General features: G+C 48.2%; 1 protein-coding gene across 1 annotated transcript in view; it reads left to right on the forward strand.

Moving 5' to 3' along the window:
- Positions 1-382: 382 nt before the first annotated feature.
- LOC135816597 (protein sidekick-1-like) overlaps positions 383-24084 on the forward strand; it is a 32489-nt gene continuing 8787 nt past the window's right edge. The window contains exons 1-9 of the mRNA XM_065329778.1: positions 383-483; positions 567-690; positions 3383-3467; positions 4656-5036; positions 6317-6580; positions 7499-7813; positions 12327-12394; positions 12796-12934; positions 14752-14886. Of these exons, the coding sequence (XP_065185850.1) occupies positions 685-690; positions 3383-3467; positions 4656-5036; positions 6317-6580; positions 7499-7813; positions 12327-12394; positions 12796-12934; positions 14752-14886 (1393 nt within the window). The 5' untranslated portion in view covers positions 383-483; positions 567-684. The remainder of the gene's footprint in view (positions 484-566; positions 691-3382; positions 3468-4655; positions 5037-6316; positions 6581-7498; positions 7814-12326; positions 12395-12795; positions 12935-14751; positions 14887-24084) is intronic.

Below are 24084 nucleotides of genomic sequence, written 5' to 3' on the forward strand. Positions count from 1 at the left end.
GATGCGACTAGCGCGCTACATCGCATATTGTGTGTACCGTTTTAATAACTCATGGCCAGCGCTCTGGGGCCGCTAGACGTGCGACCGGATTTCCATGTCCACAACAGTAGTATAGACTCTATGTGTGCTGGTCGTGAGAGCAAACTCAAACGATGCAGTGTAAAAAAAAGAGTAAAGTAATATTAGTTCGCACATCCGCGCGTGCGCGTTACCTCTACCTCTGTGTTGCAACACGGAGCCGGTAACGTTGAGAAACACAATCAGTTGTCTAGCTGAGCACCAGACTCAGTCCAGACCAGAGTAGTGTTCGCTGTTGGAAATGACCCTCGCACTACTACTCTCCTCTTTGTCGTGCCTGCTGACTGCGTCACCACTTGAATCGTGAGTCTACCTGGATAGTCAAAAGATGATGGTCACCAGGTCACTCCGAGTAGGAATGCGTCCGGCTGACGGAAAACGCCATGCAGTTCAACAGATATGATTGTAAGAAATATTCTTACAATTTCCGTGACTCTTGTCGTACTGGCGCTATTTCAAAGTTTACTCTTCGCTATTTTTGAAAATAGGAAGTTGTCGGTACAGCTTCAAAGTTGGACTGGACGTCTGGCACATAACAATTCCACTTTCATCGCCTGTCATCGCCGGCAATTGTGAACAGCTGTCCTCGAAACGAATTCTTTCACTATGGCCGTAAGTCTCGTACTGCGCTGTTCTTTCACTTTTTTTACTGGCTTTCGAAAGCGTCTTTGTACGGAAAATACAGGTCATGGGAAGCCAAATGTGACCGTGTAGTATAATATGCACATCAGCCCCCACGAGTCCGTAAATAGCATAATCTCTAATAGTGTCCGAGTAGACAAGAAACAGAATTGAATAGAGCACAGTAGAGGTCGGCCACTGCTCACAGACTGCTCACAGACTAGTACCCGATTGGAGAGAGCCTTCTCACCATCAAAAGCCTGCCTGTACAGACTGCGGCGGCGGAAACTATAGTTCTTTCTAACTGTAAGCAGTTTCACAAACTTCCTCACAGAATCCCCTCCCCCCCCCCCCCCCCTACATTACATTGACGGTCAACTTCGCTAATAACGACTGCGGATATAACGATAATTCGCGAATAACGACAGAATTTCCATTCCCAGAGCAAAGTCCCATCTAACTGTACTACATTATAATGAGACTTCGGGTATAAGGACACTTCACGAATAAGGACACTTTTCTGATGCCCCGCCGAGAGTCGTTATACGCGAAGTTGACTACATGAATTGGTTTGAACGAGTGCAATCCCATGATTTTAGTCTTTTAGTTTGGGAAATATCATGAATGAAAATTCCCAAAAAGGCTTCCCATGTTACTGATCACAACCCTGGGGAACCATGCACTCAGGTTTTAAATATTGTTTAGGTAGAGTAATAAAATTGTAGATTAACAGCTGAGCTGGTAGTCTGATACATGCTTCGCTCTGTTCGACTACTGGTGACATCCATAAAAGTCGAGCTCTCCCAGATATTATGTTTGAATTGCCTGATGAAAGCCGACCAGCCGAAGTATGTAGATTACTGTTGGGCGCCAAAGAACGGACAGGTTAGAATTTCACCAAGCGAAGCATACCCATGTATACACGGTCAGGGATCACCACGACCGTACGAAGCATCAATAACGGTCATTTGGATTTGACCAATCAGAGCACGGCAAAACGAGCCGTTTCTTGAAATTGCGGGGTGTTTTCTGAGCTTAGCTTGGCTGTATTCGTTGGTTTTAGACATCAGGCCATTGTGGATTCGTGTTCAGAAGGTGTGTCTTTGGAGGGTTACTGTCTCGAATTTTTCGATTTGGCCTTCGTTTGGCTGAGATCGGATGGTGAAATCACTCGAACTCGAAGACGTGCGAACAAGTGAATGAAGAGAAAATATAGAAATCAGGAACGGTAAACCGATAGAGAATTCCAAGACCTTGAAAATGAGCTATCGACGGTGAGAATCGGCCAAGTAGAACCGCTGTTTAAGTTTTTTGAAGACGTCAAGGTCGGCCGTGCGTTCCCGCGCACACCAACAAGCCTGGTAGCCTTGCGCATATCTGCAAATGCAACAAGAAAGGGCCGAGGAGCCAGCAAGCGTCCCAAGTGAAGAGTTTACCTTCGTGTTAACTCAAGCTAAGGACTCGGGTCAGTCAGGAATCATACCAGTCACTGGTCACTATGGTCATGAATCATGACCAAGGAATTCGTTTGTGGCCAGGAAACTCCACACTCACAGGGTGAAAGCTGCGAGGTCAAACTGAAAAGAGTGTGCTGAGTCGTGATCAGGAAACGCTGAGCTCTACTGACAACATTGGTTAGCCAGGGTGGAAAACTTTTGTAGATGCCAGGACTCCAGTTCACCAGTATCTCACAAAAACATCTTGGTCGACATGCGCCAGCGGATTGAGAAAAATGACCAAGATGGCTTGAAGAACGTCTTCTCCGCGTGTCTTTCCCGGCATCAAACAACAAGATTCTCTTCGGCACTGGCCATTCGCTGTACAGACTAACCAGGGAGTCGTAAACTACCGGTACTGTACGACTCGGCTGCACATCGCTGTACATCGGTCAGCATGAACTCGGGTGTGTAGCTGCTATGCCTGCACAAGCTTTGGCCTCCGCGGCGTCGGCATTTTGTTTCAAAATGGTGGTCGACGCTTTTTGAATTTTGTATGGTCGTGGTGAGCCCTGACGGTGACTAAACTGTGCATAGACCATAGTCCATGAAAATATGAACGGGGCTAGGTTACGAGGCTGCCCCCCCCCCCCCCCCCCAGGTCTTTGGAACCCGACAGTCCTGTAGTTGTTATAATGTCTGGCAGACTGGAGCTATACAAAGTAGTGTTCTAGATTATTTCTGGAGCTTGACAGTGGTGAGTGCAGAGCCTGGCAAATGACCTTGTGAGCATGCAGAGAGATGTAAGTTTTGTTTTCGTTCCTACCCTGTTAGAGTCACACAGTCGGCAGTTTAGCCTGCCCGAGGGTAGCTGAAATGCATCTTAGCGTATACTGTGTCCATTTTCACAATTTTTCAGTACTCCTGCCCACTCAGGAGGTTTCTTCACAGCTGAAACTGCATATTCCAATCTACAGTGAAACCTGTCAGTTAAGACGACCGCTCAAGCGACCTTCAAAACGTGGCCTCTGTTACCAGGTGGTCTCATCATCCAGGGTCATTTGACTGGAAATAGCATCCCTTGATCCTGGTTTCAATGGTCTTCTAGGACAGGTGGTCGCCTTATCCAAGTGGTCGCCTTGACAGGATTTTTACTATTTTAAAATTGATAGCTTTGAACTTAAAATGACTGTGTGACAGCAGTATATCCACTGTGCCTGTTCTGCTCTCTCTCTCTTCTCTCACAGATGGCACAGACACGCTACAGTCTACTGTGTATAGTGTTGGTTAGTATGAGCCAATTCACGCACGGACAGCCGAACGCGTTTCCACGTGAGTAAAACCATCATAATTATTATGATTTTACACGCCATGCTCAGTGTACAAGGTGATGGTGATGATACTAGGCTAAATTGTCAATGCTTGACTTACCACACCTCTGAAAGGTTCACTCTTACAGATTAGATTCCATTCAAAGTCCATATTTTGCGCAGCGTAAAACGTGCTATATTTATAGGGAGGAACAGATGTAAATACGATGACACATCCAGGCATCAGCCCACAACTCGTAGTCTTCTGGGTGCAGAGTCGGATGGTACTTCAAGTATTTTTCCGAGGACTCTGTGACACTCTGTTCATCCAAAATTCATACTCAATTAGGACAGATCCACTGTTTAATAGAAAGAGGATGTCACAAGAAGTCACAAGGAAACAATGTTTAAATCGATGAAGAATTGTTGTTTTTTGTGTCATGGTATGACTGCATGCACACTCTTTCTCCTAAGTTTCTAGAATTACTAGAAAGAGGATGATAAAGAATGTACGGAACTTTTCACTGGGAGTGCTACTTCATTCTTACAATTACATGCACAGATGGACGACTGCCTTTAATCAACAGGGCCCAACAGAGTTGGTGTGAGGCGGCTGCGATACCCTATGCATCCATTGCTCAGAATCAAACGTGGTCTTGTTTTCCATGCAGCTGATGGTCAGCTTATGACATGATAGTATGATAATACCATATTTAGCTGCATGCGACGGCAAGAAAATTTCTCTGCGTACAGTACACATGTAAAGCTAATGTCTTATTCCAGAGATCAAGTGCCCCGGTAAGGTTAAGTCCCAGTAAATCACATTCAATGCGAGATGCAGTCATATAGATTACAAGCCAAGTAGACTAACAAGCCAAGTAGACTAACCAGCTAGCTTCAATGATCTTTGGCATTTGGGCACTGTTGAATGGATGCAGCTAATGGGATTTCGGTCTTTGACCACTTGGTGGTGGGTCTGATCTACTCACCTCCCACCGTTTAGGCGCTGCTTCTGCGCCTTGATCCTAGAGGGTGGTCGCATTCCCACGGCAGATGCGGAAAACTCGAACCATGAAATTTATATTTTATTTGGGCATTGGCATGTGGACTGTGGTGAGGTACAATCCTAACGTGTTTTCAGGATAATTATTGCCTTTCTTCTTAGACGTGAGATCGTATTTTTTGTTCGTTTGGGTGTACCTGCTTACAGTGTGCCCTCGCCACTTCACACTATTCGATGTCGTCCGCGGTGCGGCTGTATACGCAGTTGAAAATGAGTCCTCTAGTTCCTTGCCATCCATCACCTGCTGTATACCAGGTCCCTTCACGCGAGACGGATTCAACTCTCCTCGCCAGCCATACCCGGCATCATTCTGGTATCACCGAGACTCTCTAGTGTCCAGCATTCCAGGTTTCAATATTTCCAAGCTCGTCACCTGGGTGGCAAGCACTCGAACTGCGTACAATTACCGCACTATTGTTTGGCCAAGCATCATAACCAAGAGCGTGGCTGGGTTGTACTCATGCAGTTATCCGGAATTGGGACTTGCAAAGAATTTGCCGCTGAGTTACTTCCATCTAATAGTAGGCAGTAAGTATGGATCGCTTGTCAGTAGATTATTCAGATGGACATAATCACATAGTTCTTTGTTGCCATCTTCAATAGGTCCATCAAATAGTAGTTATAGGTTTTTCATTTGACCGAAACGAAATTTGGAAATGTGGAACGAACGAGACTTGTCCGGAGTAATACTACTTGCTTTCGTGGAGTGTGGCTGGTGAACTGTTCGTGCTGTGGTCTGCAAGCGCCGTGGGGTCTCGTCGTCTCAAATGAAAACCCTGTTACATAATCACATAGGTTGGTTGATCGGATCATTCGAGCTTGCGCTTTTCCCGCTGGCTTCATTGACTCATACAACTGATCTAATTATGCGTTTCTTGTGACCCGCTAGTTTGAACTCGTAGCTCTTTACTCCTATCTCACGTTCTCATCTTGAATGACCATCTGTCTGAAAGAATTTTCTGATGCTTTTGAGCCATCACATGAAAAAATACCCTTTTGTCATCAAAAGGACTTTGAGAAATCACACTGAAAGCCTTCGGCATAGTTTACGGAAGAGCAGTACTGTAAATATACGAAATTTCACCGGCTATATTCGGCACCGACCCAGAACGCCGAAATTGGAACGCAGATGAAAATTTTCTTGTCGGCTCTGGTGATGTACTGTAACCCATGCCGAAAATAAATCGCTGCTGAAATATCGAAAATCGTGAAATGCTGAAATATTGCCAAATTTTGTACTTCAGTATATCTACGGTCCATACGTCTAAACATCAAAAAAACAAAAAAACAAAAGTATGGTAAAAAGAAACTGAAGATTACATCTAGGATGTCTAGGTTTTGGCAACCAAGGTCTCGCTAACAGTCAATACAACAGCTTGTAGAAGGTGACCATTTGCTCAATGTGACCCGACACCTCCATCCGTTTAGGATTGTGTTGCACGCCATGTGCACAACATAAGCTTCACACATTAATTACTATAAGACATGTATATTTAACGAGGAAGTAAATCTAACGTTTTAACGGATGACATTTCTTCGTTATAATAGATCCGTTGAGGCCGTACTGCTTCATATATGCTGTGTGTGGATATGGCAGAATACTGCAAGATCGTTAACATATCTTCTCGTTAACCTATGGATTTTGGACAATCGTTAAATTTGCGATTCGTTATAATAACATGCCTTACAGTAGTGCAAGAACATAGCAAAGCCTGATTTTCCTGGATTGTTGAAATCTTCTGTAACATCTGCAAACTGATTTTATGTGTCATTTGTCTGGGGGTGGTTCTCCTCTATTCTTTGTGAAGAAAAGCCGAAAATCGCCTTCATCACAAGGTCAATGACGGTGATGTCAACATCTTGGAAGATCGGATCACTCCGATTGCTGTGCAGAGCCACTGGTTCTTCACCTGTAACATACACCTGGACTAAGGACGGAGTTGCATTAGCATCTAGGAAAGGAGCATATGGATTTGGCGGAGTAGTGTCTGTCAGCAACTCTGGAACGTATACATGCTCGGTGTCAAACCCATTTGGACGTGCCACTGGACAGCTTTATCTACGTGTGCTCGGTGAGTTCTCCATACCTGAGTCATGAACAGTAGCTGTGGATGGCGTCTGCTAATTTCTTTTCGGTTTGAAAATGTTAGGCGGGATCTGAGCTGAATAGACACTAGTGAACTGGATGCTATTGATCTGAGTGGTGTCCCTGACAGGGCTGTAGCAGGCGGTCCGGCAGGTCCGGCAGCTGCAGGACCAATATTCGAGCCCCCCCCAAAAAACCGGGACCTCACAGATGTGAGCAGCTCAGGATGTCCACCCGGTACCATTGATGAGGATGTGTGCAATAAGTAGCATAGAGGTAGTACATAGTAGTGCCGGTAGTAGACCTACATGGCTACATGTCATCACTTTCAGGAGTATGACCCTGCTGAAGGTCATGTGGACAGTCGTCTTGCCCGTGAATGTTCCTACACTGTACTTCCTGAAATGTATTGATTATTTTCTTCCTCCAATTCTTTCTAGATAGGGTTTGTACCAAAGATATTCCATTGCAATATCCTTTCTCCTCCTCCAAAGGTCCATTTTGGTTCTTCATCACATGCGTTTAGATACGGTTGTTATGCCTTCATAGGCTTCAACAGGTTCTGTTTGGATGGACACAACATGCTGATGCCCTTTTTCCTGACTCATGTCGAACGTCCTTCTTCCTTTTCTCGCCCTATGTCACTCTGCATGGTCACGATTACATGCATGTACATGTACATGAACAATGTATGTACAATCATGTACATTTTGTACATGTACCTGCATATGTATGAGTATTGGCTCGGGGGGGGGGGGGGGGGGGCATCGAAGTCGGATCTTGCCGGACCAACCAAAATGAGGCTGCTACGGGCCTGCCTGATGTCCAGTAGCAAACCTGGCAGTTCGATGTGTTTGCTGCATGTTGTGTTCCAATGTGGATATTTTATTTTGCCGGTCTGCAGACATACCAAGATTCTGGCGCAAACCAGTACCAGCTATGATCATGTCCAGCACACTTCTGGCAAGGTCTGTTCGTCTGCGTCTTGTTCCACCATCATCAACGGGCGATTCACCGATAACAAGTTATGAAGTCACTTGTAGACCGTACGTGGAGTACAGATCATATGTGAAGGACACTGTACAGAGGTTTTCAGTGACCAGTGTCACTGTTACTGGTCTTCAACCAGACACCAAGTACAGTTGCTGGTATCGTGCAGAGAATGCAGTTGGTCGCAGTGGACCAGGTCCAATTCTCGACCTCCGGACACCCGAGTCACGTAAGATGCATGTGGTGTTCTCTCTCTGAATTTTCTACAAGGGGTGAAATGAACAAACAAGAGAAACAACATTTAGAGTATTTGTTCAACAAATTTGAAAAAAAACCCGAATGAAAATAGACCAAGGAACTACAAGTTTAGGGTTCACGGATTGGCATGCTAGCGTCGCCAGCTACATCATGCACGTGACAGGCGCGTGCATATACTGTCCCACACACAATCGGTCAGTGCTCAAATCGTATTTTCCCATCAATATCACTCACTTTCAACTCTACGGGATTCATTACGGTTGGCTCAAACTGCCTGAATTTTTGAATCCACACGCACGAAAGACGTTCCAAGACTTCCACCGTTCGTATTTTTTCAAACGAGTTCCGGGTTTTCCAGTAACTTTGGCCAAAGTTCGGCTAAAAAAACAGGGGGAGCCGTTGCGTTTCCGTAAAATACTGAACGGTAGAAGGATAGCCAAGGTCGAGAGCAAAACAACAAGCCATTATTTGTCAAAATCGAACAAGAAACGGCTCAGCGCATCTATTTTCCGTGCACGCGCGCGCGTACTTTGGCCGACAAGGTGTGGAGAATTTCTGAAGAAGAAGAATAACAAGAGCAGCAGCGCTCGGAACAGCCGTACTGGATACTTCCAATCCCGACGATGGAGCGTGTTGGCTGTCGTGAGCTGCTGAAACGACCATGACATTTCTTTTTTTTTGTATACCCTAGATATCTTGACGTGCCCTAGCTCAGTTTCGGCCTCTTTACAGGAAGAATATTTTCTTCCATGGCATCAGCGGCCAAACAGCAAGAAGAGCAACAGATCGAGATTTGCAGGGCAAACAAAGGATGCGTGCAGCTACATCTAGTCAGGTTCGATGCAGCTGCGCTTTGCCAGAACCTCAGCAGATAAGAAAAGACGACAGAGTGTCTCAGATGGAGCTGGATCTTTCGCCAAGACCGCCACCGCCGCCATCATCAAGTCCAGCACTCCAGGTCAGTCAGAAAAATGCAAAGCCCGAGTGAAGTGAAGCCACTGAAGCCAAGGAAAAATTCAAAAAGTACGCTCTCCGGCTAGACTTCGAGTCGATATTTTTTTACTTCGATAGGCGCTGTCGCGGCCTGTAGCGCGCGTCCATAATCCAAAATGGAGGCGCACGTGACGGGTGCTTTTAGTGGCAAGCCGTGAACCCTAAAGTTACGCTATAATATCCACTAGCACCACCAGTTACTAAACAATCAGCTCATTTTAATTTTTATCAATTAATCCTTGGCTCTCCATCCTAGTCCATACAAAGAAAAACTCTCGCCTTTGCTCTAACTGAACACTGCCCATGCACAATAATGTGCTTGCCTGTATAGTATTTAGTATATGCTGCATGCATGTACTCCGTACGCTACACGACATGCACATGCTGGACTCGGGTACTCGAATCGGAAACGATTTGACAGGTGTGATATTTCTCATCTGTAAATCTCAACAATGTCAGAAATATACTTTGGAGAGGCGATGAAACGGGGAAGAGAGTCTGGCTTGGCCCACCCAGCGGGGAATTCAAAACCTGGATGCGCTACAACACAAGCTACAGTACGCAGTAATCTTGTCTTATTTCGTGCGCATACGAGTGCGCTGAGTGAGAGAATTAATTTTCCATGAAAAAAAACTCGTAACTATTTGAGAATTTAGGTCTCGAAACAGAAACAGCAAACTCACTGATCAAATCGTCTAATTCGAGAACCTGGGTCTACCATGATACCATGATGATGAGTTTCGTATGTCAGTTGAGAACCTACCACTCCCTGGTTGAAACCAAGATTGTCAGTGATTCCGCAGATTCATCAGGTCTTCGGCTGTCCCGTATCGTAGACCCACATCCTCCGAATCAAGGACCCAGCAAAGTGGGTCGCGAGTATGTCAAAACCGTTTGCCGGGCTGCGCTGAAATTTGGCTTCTCGTTAGAGGGCCGTATGTTGGTAGTATTTGTGAAAAATAAATGAAATCGGGTCGAACTTCGGTATTATTTAGACGGTTTCCATTTTGGTACCCTGCCTCCGATTCGAGCACCCGGTACGGTTGATCTACGCGACCTCCACTCATGGTAATCGCAAGGCCGCGAGCTCAAACCCTGATCAACGGTGTGGTGTGTATACAGTGCTGGCAATGATTAGTATTAACGGCAGATGCATACTTGCAAACCTCTGTTGAAGGAGTGTTGTTCAGACAGTCCTAGTGTTGTGAAACTGTTCTGTATAATTATCATCTTTTTGGTGAATGGATTTGTAGTGAAAGAAGTCGCTTGTGACACCAGTTCTTGAATGCAAAGGTTCTACCGTTGTCAGAATCATGTCAAACTTTCAAGTTGGCCATCGCATAAAGAAGTGTGGGAGAACTTTGATAACAAATACGCGAAATGCAATGTAGTCGTCTGCTCCATCTGCAAGAAAGGTTACTCGTACTGCGGTAGCGACCACGAGCAATCTTCATACGGTACTCACGAAGTACCATTCTGCTGTTCTGGAAACCAAAACGGGTAGCGAAAATCAGCCTCCTGTCCTAACAATGACGAAAGACTCCTTGCAGCTGAGCTATCTGCATACCCTCTGGTTCAGTGCAGGGTCACGGATGCGCTACAACAAATCTGCTGAACAGTTGTTTGACAAGTAACGCGCGGCCTCTGAGCACACTCAACGATCAGCCTGGCCTCGATAGCTTGCTCCAGCACTTGGAGCCTGGATATATTTGTAATCTCCAGCAGGACACGTGCGTCTGAAATATTAGCTTTGCTGCAAATTCATTGTTTGGACGGGAGGCTTCTTTTCATGACCAGCTGAATGGCACGTCTTGAAGGACTTTATTCTTCTTTTTTTTACAAGAGCCACAAACCATCATGTTGCAAACACCGGCAAAACAGAGGTACACACAGCGATGGCAGCCGAAGCAGTGGAGGCGGGGTAAGAGCAGCTAAACCGACCAGGGGTCTCGGTATCATCACTGCTCATGCGCGCCAAACAGAAAAAGATACGAAAATAGAAAACAATTAGCAGGGGAACTACAGAGCAAATGAGAAATACAGAGGGCAGCTTTGAGTTCTTTACATTTTAAAATGTTTTGGATTTTAGTTGCACTTCTATCATTGACAAAGATGGTATTTTTGCCCATACAAGAGGCTTGAAACACATCAAAAAAAAAAGAAAAACAAGGACAGACCGCACCAGTAATAGATACCCTTGTCGTCCAGAGATTTTAAAATCCTTTTAACCCTTTATGTACGGTGTGTACGCGAATCGATCACATATGATCGATTCATGATCGATCCGTAAAACCTTCGTAACTCCATCATGTCTTGTCCGAATTCAACAATCGAAGGGTCTATTCAGTAGCGGAAACTCTAAGCTTTCCAATGCAACAATCGCCGAAGAGCTACGATGTACGAATCCAGAGATATCGCGCGCCGTATTCTTGTATCGGCAAATTCAAATTTTTTATCGATCTCTTCGCCATTTTAGGGGGAAATCCCTTTTCGTGTGCTCTTTGACCAACTCAGCACATGATAATGACGTAGTTGGCTGAAGTTTGAATCGCCTCAAAATGATTTGAGCGTTCTGCGATAAAGGAGAGTGGAATGGCGTTGATAGGGAAATTTGCTCGCATATTGGGCTTGGAGACGACTTTGATGTGTTCCTGTGCCTGATTTGTGGCAGCTAGTTGATGGATCCTGGTATCCTCGCGTTGCTCTCGCCAGGAGCTTTCCAAAGAGCCCAAGATTGTGGAAATGGAGCGAATGAGGCCAAAGTTATAGCCTGTTGAAGGTGAAAATTGTGCTGAAAATTCAAATTCTGCTTCATTCTGTGCTGGAAATCAGTACATAAAGGGTTAAAAGTATATCGAGATTTACGTACAATCAAGAGTCATTGTATTGTTTTGTGTTGTCTTGGAATAGTCTCAACATCAAAAATGCATTTTCCCATACACCCATGACATACAGTATACCAGGAAATTTTCGGACGGAATTTATTTTCGTACGATTTCGCACACGGCCTCTTTTTGCACTAAAATTAACTCCGTACTAAAGTTTGTTCATGTGAAATTATGTGCACTATACACGTACTGGTACATGCATACTGCTTGCAAACACGTTTATTTAGCATGCACTGATGCAGCACTGTACAGAAATAAAATCTGTACGAAAGGTCGAAATTCGGCTTTTTCCGAAAATATTTCCGTCCGAAAATGTCCTGCTATACAGTAATCACTGGCCTCCTTCACCATTGTAAACCCATGCTAATTGTAAACCCATGCTAATTGTAAACCCATGCTAATTGTAAACCCATGCTAATTGTAAACCCATGCTAATTGTAAACCCATGCTAATTGTAAACCCATGCTAATTGTAAACCCATGCTAATTGTAAACCCATGCTAATTGTAAACCCATGCTAATTGTAAACCCATGCTAATTGTAAACCCATGCTAATTGTAAACCCATGCTAATTGTTCACTCTGCGTTAATCTGATGTCTGCAGGTCCAGCGAAGCCGGGAAAGCTCTCTGCAGTGTCTACTTCACAAGGGCATGTCACAGTCAAGTTTAAAGTAAGGCAATAGCACACTAGAGTACAGAATATTGCAATGTTTACCAACACAGGGAAGTACTCCATGACAGCGGGCTAGTGGGTGCTTGTCTCTGCACACAGGATTTAGTGCACTTGGGATTGGACTCACTGAACATGCAACGTATTGAGACTAAAAGTGCATCTCGGATGAATATAGTTTGAGGTAAAGAGTGTTTGGGACGACTTGAAGTGAGCCATGCATTTCAGGATTACTGAAATTATTGCTTTACACTTGGAAAATATGTGTGGACCTCAAATCCAGCCTTTACTTTTGCAAAATGCTCCAGTCTTAGTCTAAACCAATGTGTCTGCTATACTACTTTCATGTGGGTGTCCACTTAAGAAAAAATCCTTTCTTTGCTTCATGCATGTTTCCTACAGCCATTATCACCAGCACTTTCCCATGGAGTACTCTTTGGATATCGAATTACTTTTAATGCAACTTCGTGCACTACGCATCAGGACTGCCCATGTCAGAATTACAAATGCTCTCTACATGGATCTGCCTCCTTCCATAACAGTAAGTTTTAGTGAGTGCATTGTCTCTACTGCCTCCCGTAGTATGATAAACACACATCAGCCAGAGCGCGCTAAAACATCACCACAGCTTTTCTGGGAGAGTCAAGAAAATCGTGGTTTCAATTCCGCGGCAAAAAATACGAAGGGGAGCGCGATGCGAGTTGTTGTTCTCCTCAGTCGACTGGACTGTTCTGAATGCATTTATTTGTTGCAAGTAAGTTTATTTGTTTGAGTCTGTATTCCATGTTGCGGTGAGTCGCCTAAAGCGGACCGTCATGTATTGAAGGAAGACCCTAAGGGTGTCATCGATTGGCGAATCTGGACTGAGTGCGAGCAGGCGGTGTAGTCCGAGCAACGCTGGCCCAATCGAACAAAGCGAGGGTGCAGTGTGCAAAATGCACGTGTATCATACAAAGATTCTGTGAAAGCTGTCAAAAAAACGCCAAAGTCCATTTCCACTCCAGTCACTCCGGGTGTGGGGGGCCGGTGTGGTCGGATTACACTCCAAGTGCACCTACTCCGGATTCGATCAGATTCGGCTAAACAAGTACGCTCACTCAGAGTGCACTTGCTCGGAATTCGCCCAATCGATCATGCCCCAATGCACGACGGCTACAGCAACGAGTCATTTGAGGGCGACACTTTCATCGAGCGTAAAAGAATTGATGCTGGCAGTCCCACAATCTGCAGTGACGAGGAGTTCTACTCTGATGAAAACCTGGCAAGCTATTTGCATCGGCACTGACTTGGGAGGTGAGTCGGCCGATGATTTGGCTAGAGTGCACATCGCTGCACATATCCGGGATAATGCCAGCATTGGTTGCAAGTGCAAAAAACAATCAATGGATTCTGTTGCTCTCTCAAGTCTATATTTTGAGTGCCCTTATGCGGAACATCGCTAACATAAGCAGTAGGCAGCGAACGCAGTACTCCCTGGTGAGCGGAGCAGACGTGTGCAGATGGGCTTTGGTGTGGGAAATATGAGTTCGACGTACAGTATGTTGAGGAACACTGTGTGCCGCAGTGTAGATCTGAAAGTACAGGTGGATTGTGATGGAGAGGAAGTGGAGCACCAACTTCTTCGGACGTCTACAGGTATTGAACGTGTTTTCGCTGACGTTTAACCAGTGGTGCTCCAACCAGGAGGTATTTCAGACACCCAGCTTGGCTTCCTATAGAACCTGCGAATGTGGCCAAGTACCTGTCAGCTCATGCTATAAGACCCTGCACAGAGGAACTAACCCGGAAAGGATGAACCAAGGGACATATCAACTGTATACAAGCATGACAATCCCATTGCTGTACATAGAATTCCACAATTGCAACATCGCTGTGTATAATACCACTGTAGCAAAACTTAGACATGTCAGATCAATCCGAAACCTTCAGACACCACGAACCGAAACCGCATTTTCCAATATATTTTGCACATGGTGCACGCATACGGTGTGTATAAATCCTGAAAATGCGAAAAATATTTCAAAAAGTCCTATGGAGGACCCAATGTAGGAAAAAGCGTTCCTACGGAAATCCGTAGAGAGATTTACGTATGAAAGTTGCGCTCGCTCCCCGGTGCGTACGACATACGGATTTTCATACGTATATTACGTAGAGCGAAACCTCCCTATCATTTGCTGAGATCAGAAAACGACGCGCGATATCTCTGGATTCGGACCTTGTAGCTCTGCGGCGATTATTTCATTGGAAACCTTCGAGTTTCCGCTACCACATAGACACTTCAATTGTTGAATTTGCAAAGTTCTAACTTGCATTGCCTGCCATCTCTTGTTGCCATTGGTCCTTCTCTTATTGATCCAGGCTGGATCAACAACTCCATCTCCTTGTCGGGTCTGAGATACTTCACAACATACCAAATATCAGTTGCAGCTGTCAATGGTGCTGGTGTTGGACCACCGGCTACGGTGGAGTTGAAACCGGATCTCCAGGAATTTGGTGAGTGACTGAATGTAAAGTGCGGGTTAAGTTTGTAAGCTATACGTGTATAGTCTACATCTCATTTTTCCTGCCATATACATAATTATATATGACGGAGGCTGAAGCGTCACACGAAATTACGCATCTATGAGCGGCATGCACAGAACCTGCAGGCAGACCACACGTGTACTCGATTCTCAGCCTGAGCACGTTTTTTCTTCTTTTTTCAGCTCCAGTATAGCTATATTTTTCATTGCAAAGCCGTCCTTGATTGTGGTGTTCATTGTTCAAACGAAGTGGACATTCAATCAAGAAGGCAGGGGACGTAACTGAGCCTGATTGGAGTTTCTCGTGGCATAGGACGGCCACACAGAGACACTTTGAGATTTTCTGAAAATAGAATACCGTACGCACGATGCAGAGTTTAATTTGTGCGATATCAAAATTGTTTGTGATCTACCGCATTGAGCAGAACGGGATCCAAACACAAGCTTACCGATGGTTAGGCTGCCGACATGACTGGAAAAATGACCTCCGGCTTCACCAGATGCCAGAAGTCGGACAACGTGTCCTTTGTCGCGACATCCACCTCCAAAAAGAACTCTATCTTCGTCAAAAAAGGCTTGAATTACTCAATAGTCAACCGAGCTTCGCCGTCTCACGCTTCCTCAGATCGAATCATTTTTGTTCTAGCAGTTGCAGGGCAGATCCCCGCCACTACTTCAACAGGGTTTTGCTTCAAAGCATGCCTGGAACAAGCCATATCGAGGTTGCAAGCTATCCCATCTTAGCAAGAAATTCGAAAAGTTAAAGGGGAAGTTAAGGCAAAAATTAAAAATTTCACCAGTTGTAGTCTTCGGGGTGCTGAGTCGAATGGTCTTGGTCCGAGAAAGCTGAGACGCTCCCTTCCTACTTGAATCCCAATCGAACTCGCGCACTTCCACCGAAACTGGGTGACTGCGCCCTACTAGATAGGGATTTGTATGCAAAATGTCACTAAAAGCGTCATTTTGTTCTTATAAAAGCACGGATGACCGCGATTGGCCCATATGTTGTAGTCTTTTGGACGCTGAGTCGACTGGTTTTGGTCCGAAAAGGCTGCGATGCAGCGTTCCTCCTTTATTCCCAATCGAACATGGTTGAACAAGCGGTCACGTGCTCCTGGGTGCCCAAATCACCTGGTCACCACGCCAGCAGGCGACAACTTTCAAACCAAGGTTCAACTCGAGTTCAACTCGAGTGACAGGACTGCACCCAAAAAAGGTCAAACAGGCCAGTAAGTTGTACCCTGCAGGCACGGTGACCAGGTGACTGGTGTACGCAGGAGCACATGACCCCTTGTTCAACCATGTTCGATTGGGAATAAAGGAGGAACGCTGCATCGCAGTCTTTTCGGACCAAAGCCAATCGACTCAGCGCCCAAAAGACTACAACATATGGGCCAATCGCGGTCATCCATACTTTTATAAGAACGAAATGGCGCTTTTAGTGACATTTTGCATACAAATCCCCATCTAGTAGGGCGCAGTCACCCAGTTTCGGTGGAAGTGCGCGAGTTCGATTGGGATTCAAGTAGGAAGGGAGCGTCTCAGCTTCCTCGGACCACGACTGTTCTGTCGCGCACACACATTGGTGCAGAAGACTGTATCATTGTTCACAAGACTGTTGTTATTCTTAAAGACTGAGTAGCACCGACTCTTTCTGTTCTAAGTACTACTAAAGAAAACTCTCTCAATGCATTACAGCGCAGCCAAACAAAAGGTACCGCAAAAACCTTATGCCGCACGCACAAGAACACAACAACCAAAAAAGCTACACGGTGCAAAGCTGGCTCAGCGAAACTGACTCGAGCGGAACCTAAATCGGAGCTCGCCGCCCAAATACATTATTACATGAGGCATCGAGGTGCAACCAAGCTGAGCGCATACATGGATAGCGATACTACCGAGAGCTAAGGTCAACACAGAGAACAGGCAGTATGACCGCAATGGCCTCGATCACAGCTAGAGGACGAGAAAGCAGACCGCAACTGAACATCTCCCCCTTCACTCACAAATGGTGAGTACGAGGTAACCGCAGTAATGTGCTATGAAGCGAGCAAACTAGAACCTACAGGTATTGATCAGAACCGTCTCGAACAAACTAAGAGAAATAGATAGAGAAAAACGAAACACTGAGACAAGTGTCACACTCATGCAGTTTACATAGCTATTGCAAACATTGCTCGAGAGTCACACTGCGATACTTAGCTGAGATAGCGTTACCGGCCGATGTCACCAGGCTGCTCAATTATCCGCCATATCGAGGATTGGAATGAGCCGGTGAATCGATCGGCGGTAGGTCTTGCCACGCATGCAGACGTCAACTACTCTGACGCAGCCATCAGGGCCGGGGAACGTGTTGCACACTCTGCCCATGGGCCACTTGCCGCGCGGCGTGTCAGGCTCCATGCATAGTACGACGTCTCCAACTTCCACATTCTTCTGCGTCCGGCGCCACTTCTTGCGAGCGTTGAGCAATGGCACGAACTCCGTGAGCCACCGTGTCCACACTTCCTTCAGGAGCTGTTGAACTAAGACGTAGCGCTCTCGGGGGTGTACCCGGTCCCTTGCATCTACGGCAAGCTCAATAGGCAGTGGAGGGCTGCATTGTCCAGCAAGGAAATGCTGTGGTGTGAGGGCTTCCGGATCCTCGGGGTCTGCAGACAGTGGCATCAGCGGGCGGGAGTTGATTAGCTCTTCGGCAATGACAAACGCCGTGTGCAGCTCCTCATCGGTGATGTCGGCTTTGGCAAGAGTCGAGTATAGGGCTCTCTTTGCGGCCTTGATCATTACTTCGAATGCACCACCAAAGTGTGGCGCGCGAGGAGGGTTGAACCGCCATCTCACTCGGTTGTCCGCCAGGCTTCGGGCAATCTCTCGGCGGTCAAGCTGCTCAACTGCCTCTCGCAACTCACGGGCTGCTGCTGAGAAATTCGTACCGTTGTCTGTCACTATCTGCTGGGGCGTGCCCCACCGCTTGGTGAACCGGGTCAGAGCCAAGAGGAAACCATCGATATCCATAGAGTATACCAACTCCAGGTGGCAGGCTCTCGTTTCCAGGCAGGTAAACAGGCATAGGTAGCGCTTTGCCTGGGCTCTGCCCCGCCCTTGCTTGGTCTGAAATGGGCCCGCAAAGTCGATGCCACATGAAGTGAATACCTGCAGGGACCCAGCCGTACGGATGTCGGGTAGCTGACCCATAATCTGGGATGCTGGTGGCCTCCACTGTCGCCGGCATCGAACACAAGCTTGGCGCACAGCTTTCGTTACTGACAGACCGTTGACTATCCAGAACCTCTCACGCAACTTGGCCAGGAGGTGCTGAGGACCAGCGGCATGCTTGCAGATTCGGTCCTGCTGCTCGACAATCAACCTAGTGACAGTGTGCTTAGCGGGCAGAATGACTGGCTGACGCAACCGATAGGGCAGATGGCTGGATGCTTTCAGTCGACCTCCCACCACCAAGAGCTGCTTCCGCGACGAGTCGAGCTCTGGTCCTAGTGCAGCAAGTGGGTCTTGCTTTTGCACTGGCTTGCCGGCTGCTAACTGATGCCTTGTGGAACCATATACATCAATCTGTGCTTGTAGTACCCAGTGGTCCTCAGCTGCCTGTAGCTCTGACGCTGCTAACTCTGGCACTGCAAGCACTGATGTGGCTGTTGTCACCTGCAACAGTGCAATGACCTCGTTGATCTCTCCGTGGGGATGGCCTTCCCCCTTCGTGGCAACGCGGCGTCTGCAGTTGCAGATAAAGCGTTGGCACCACGCTGTTATGCGAGCCAACTGCTGCCATCTTGAATACTGCTCCTGTTGGAGTCGTTCCACCACGGCGGCACTTGTGAAACCCTTCTCAGCCATGAACGTTGATTCTCGTTGAACCTCTCCAGGGAGGTCCACTGTTTGGACAGGCTGCGGTTGTTGTGGCCAAGTGTCTGCGCTCTTGGCAAGGAACTTGGGACCATGCCACCATTCTTGTTCACTAGCCAATGCCTCCGCTGCTAGCCCACGCGTACCCTTGTCGGCCGGATTCTGTTTTCCGGGAACATGTTGCCACTGGGACGGCTTGGTGGCACGTTGCAGCTCGGATACGCGGTTGCCAATGTCCACCTTGAATCGACGGCTGTGCGACCGGATCCATCCCAGAACATTCATCGAGTCGGTCCAGAAGGTGTGTTCGGAAATTGGCACATCCAACGCATCACCGACTCCGCTGCTGATCCTCAGTCCGAGCACTGCTCCACGAAGCTCCAGCTGTGGAATGGTCTGACGACGGGTCGGCGCTGTCTTGGCCTTGGCCATGGCGAGTGTCACTCGCACCGCACCCGAGCTATCTTCAGCTCGAACGTAGGTGGCTGCTGCAATAGCGCGGTCGGACGCGTCCGTGAAGGTATGGATGGATACGGATGATGCTGCTGATGCCTTGAAGCTGCGCGGCGCTGCTATCGCTGCTAGGGCTGGCAGTTCGCCAAACCACGCCTTCCACTTAGTGGCTACTGTTGACGGGAGCTCATCATCCCAAGACAGGCCGAGAAGCCACGTATCCCGCAGTAGGACGCGCGCTCGGATGATGAATGGCGAAATCTGGCCACGTGGGTCGAAAGCTGTCGCGACACCACTGAGCACGGATCGTCTAGTGAGTTTTGAAAGCTGAGGTTGTTGGAAGCGAAAGGTGAAGGTGTCCTGCTTTGCTGACCAGATTACTCCCAGTGTCTTCGTTGTTGGCAGGGTGCAGTGCGCATGGTCGCCGACGTTGACCACTGTGGACGCTGCGCGATCTGCTACCGGAACGCTTTCCACGACCTCTGCGCTATTAGACAACCACTTGCGTAAGTGGAATCCACCGTGAGCTAGGATCTCCTGACAGTGCAAGCGGCTTTTCACAGCGTCCTCGACTGTGGGCCTCGACGCAAGCAGATCATCAATGTAACGGCTGCGCTCCAGAGCTTCTATAGTGTGTGCTGGATACTCAGGGCCGAACCGACGCAACACTTCTTGGACCGCCCTGCCTGCCAGGTACGGAGAGGCCTTGATACCAAACACCACGCGCTGAAACTCATAGACGTGTGCCGGGCCGTCGTCGAACCGCCAGAGGAAACGGTGGTACTTGCGGTCAGATTTCCTGAGCATCACTTGCAAGAACATCTCCGAAATATCAGCTACGAGTGCCACCGGTTCAGAGCAGAAACGAATCAGGACCTTGACGAGGTCTGTCTGAAGTGCCGGGCCACTGTGCATCTCATCATTGATAGAGCGGCCGTCCCATTTGGCTGCGGCGTCGAAAACTATCCGCACCTTGGTCGTCTCTTTGTCATCTCGAACCACTGGGAAGTGGGGGAGAAACCATTGATTGTCACCGTCACCGTCTACCTCTTCACTGGGTACTTCGCGGATGTATCCCTTGGCGAGATGACTCTGCATAACGTCATGGTACCGTTGCCGCACACTCGGACGGCGGCTTAGCGAGTGCTCCAGGCTGCGCAGTCGCTGTGCGGCTTGCGGACGATTTGAGGAAACGTGAGGCTCCATCTCAATCCACGGAACGCCCAGCTCCACTCTGCCACTGGCAAACTGCGCCGTGGCAGTTGTACGCTCTTCGACTTGCCTATCGTCTGCTGATGGCATGCTGTCGTAACTGGGTGGCCTCGTGCCAGCTGACTCCATCTCAAGGTGATTTCTGACGAGTACCTCGAGGCTCATCTCTTCTGAGGTCGGCGTGACAACTGCTGAAAAACTGGCCGGGCTCGACTCAGCTCTCCCTGGGCTCAGACATACCCAGCCTAGTGGAGTGTGCCGGGCAATTACATGGCTGGGGTGCTGTGTGGTAATCTCTTCCAGCACAGTATGAAGCTGGATTGCATTGAGGCCGATCAGCACGTCAATCTGCCCACTGCACAGAGCTGGAAATGGTATGTCCTTGAGGTCCTCCCAGGCATGCTTGGTTGTACTCCAGTCAACAGGTTTGACACTAGGGCACACCGATGGCATGGCCCAAGCACGGAACTCAGATGCCGCTGAGCCGTCAACTGCCTCAACGGAGATAGTCACATGTTCAAACACTCCGCTCACTACCTCACCACTCAAGACCGATGCGGTTAGTGGCTCACGTGGGCCGTCTGCTCCGACTGCTGAGGCAATGTGCTGCCTAACGTAGCTGGTTGAAGATGCCGGGTCTAAGAGTGCCGTCCCTCTTACACATCTGTCACGGTACTTGACAAGAACCGGCGCAGTCATGAATGACAATGGTGCAGAGGTTGTTTCTTGCTGTTCTCCCGACTTCCTGTCAGCCGCTAGAGTTGTGTCAATGGTCATGGTCGTGTGTGCTGTTTCTCGTCGACCACCGTTGGCGTCCGCTGGCGACCACCTTGCCTGATTAGCTCTGCTAAACTCCCTCTTCGATCGGTCTGAGTGTAGCAGTTGATGGTGGCGCCGCTTGCATATGCTGCAGTTGGTCCTGCACTCGTTGGACCAGTGACCACGGGAGAGACAACAGCTGCACACACCTTTGTGCCCGCGCACAAAATCCCACCGCTTATCGACTGTAAGCCTCTGGAAATCAGGGCACTTCGCGAGATGGTGAGGGTCTCCACAGAGGCCGCAAGGCTCTATTGCTGCCGCCAGAGTGTGCTGCATTGACGGCATGTGTCGTCTGGGGGGAACCGGCGGCCGAACTGATTGGCCTGTTGGCTTGCTGGAGCTGGTTGGTTCCTGAGGCGCGAGACGCTCATCTACACGCGTCATTTTGTGCACGCGTTTCATGACGAACTCTGAGAACGTCTCAGCGTCGCACCGTGTATCGTCGTACTTGTCAAAATATGCCGCCAGCACTGCCCTTGGCACCTTCTGCGTAATCGACAAATACAACTCACGGCCTGGAGTGATGTTGGCCACTTTCATGTTGAGCAACGTGTTTCGCAGTTTCACGGCAAACTGCTTCATTGTTGCCAGGTCTCTCTCGTTTGTAATTCGAGGCCATGCCATGAGCTCTCGCTCCTGTTGCTCTAGGTTGCGGTCCTTCCCACCAAACCATCGATCCAGCTCCTCCATGATGGCAGTGTAGGCGCCTGGACCATCCAGCACGTCTGCAATTAGGTCTGCTGCAGAACCGCCGGATAATGCCTCCCGAAGGTGAGGCAGCTTGTAGTCCTCAGACATGAGCGGGTTCTCATGGACCAAGTGGAGGAATCGCTGTTTCCACTTTAGGTACGACGGTCTTTGACCGTCAAACTTCGGCAAGTCGAGCGGCTTCAGGGACCTGCCCAGGCAAAGCTGGTAGAACGCATCCGGCCAGTTCGTGCCGCCACCAGGTAACACATTCGCTTGCTGTGGTGCAGGTGCCAACGGCACAAACTCTGCTGCAGCATGGCTCAATGCACTCTTGTCAGCTGTTTGCTTGGCACTCTTCCTGACCCTTGGTGCTGGCACTGGTCTGTCATTCCTGGGCTGGGCCTGTGCAGAGGTGGCTGTGGGAGTAGGCTGGTTGCTGGCAGCAGGTGAGTTGTAACGCAATAGGCTAGCTCTGTGCCTATGGGCTGGTCTTTGGTTCATACTACTATGTGCTGTTGTCACATGGCTAGTACCACTCGTCAGGCGAAATTACTGGTCAGTCGGCGTCACGCATTTTTCACAAAAATTTGCGTTTCACCTGCTGGGAGAGTATGCGTGTACTCGAGTCTCATCCTGAGCACGTTTTTTTCTTCTTTTTTTCAGCTCCAGTATAGCTGTATTTTTCATTGCAAAGCCGTCCTCGATTGTTGTGTTCGTTGTTCAAACGAAGGGGACATTCAATCATGAAGGCAGAGGACATAGGAGCCTGATTGGAGTTTCTCGTGGCATAGGACGCCCACACAGAGACACTTTGGAATTTTCTGAATATAAAATACCGTACGCACGATGCTGAGATCAATTTGTGCGATATCAAATTGTTTGTGATCTACCACATCGAGCAGAACGGGATCCAAACACAAGCTTACCGACGGTTAGGCTGCCGACCTGACTGGACAAATGATCCCTGGCTTCACCAGACGCCAGACGTCGGACACCATGTCCTTTGCCGCGACGTCCATCTCCAAAAAGAACTCCATCTTCGTCGTGAAAAGGCTTGAAATACTCAATATTCAACCGAGATTCGCGGTCTCACCCTTTCTCAGATCGAATCATTTTTTGTTGTAGCAGTTGCAGGGCAGATCCCCGCCACTACTTCAACAGAAGATGGCTCCAAAGCATGCCTGGAACGAGCCATATCGAGGTTGCAAGCCACCCCTCTCAGCACTTTTTTTGAAGAAATTCGAAATTTCAATGGTGGAAGATATACTATGAAGAGAATCTCAAAAAGCATATTTCGCGGAGCGATCGCTCAACCTACGTCATTCAAACTTTGCAGGATGGCTCAGACGTACATGCTAGGCATGGAACCACAGAAGATGATATCATAGCTGACACACAGAGTCACACACACAGCAGATTCGTGTGCACAGATACTAAATTAGTGGACGTCGTCATCTTCTTCCCGCTGATCTCAAATGTACGATGACGTGCTATTTCGCCTGACGGCTTGCTGCTACATGTACACTCTGGCTAGTAGTAGTACTAGTAGTACTAGTAGCTGCCAAACAGGGCTGGACTGTCCCACTAGCACTCACACCAGTCAGACTCAGAGGCTGCACTTGAGTGTTCTGCTGCAACACTGACCTGTCACTTGCATGCACTCTGGAGTCAGGAGCGCGTGTGCTGAAAACACCAGAAACCGTGACTGATGCGTCTGCGTCGCTCCTGTACTGTCTGGCCCTGCTCCTCGTTGGTGGCGGGATCTCTCCGTCGGATCGAACCGTGCTCAGGGCGCTGTTCGGGGAACGGATCCGTGCCGATGCCAAAGGTCTACGACTCCGGACCCCAGGCAAACTGCCACCAAGCCCAGTCGCCTCACCGCCACTGAACTCGTCGGAGGAGGACTGCTCTCCATCCGCCGACTGAGCATGGATCTCCGCGTTGCCAGATGCAGAAACTGCAAATTCTACGTGCGGTTCCTCATACTCAGTACTAGTAGCGCCGGTCAAACTTTCACGTTGTTCTGCTGCCCTGGCTCGCTCCACGGCTAGCCTCTTGTTGGCAAGCTTGATCTCAAGGGCCAGTTCCTGGCGTTTCAACTCCGCGATCCGTTCAGCTGCTTCCAGCTCCA

This window comes from Sycon ciliatum, chromosome 5, assembly GCF_964019385.1.
Source record: "Sycon ciliatum chromosome 5, ocSycCili1.1, whole genome shotgun sequence".
NCBI classification, from domain to species: domain Eukaryota; kingdom Metazoa; phylum Porifera; class Calcarea; order Leucosolenida; family Sycettidae; genus Sycon; species Sycon ciliatum.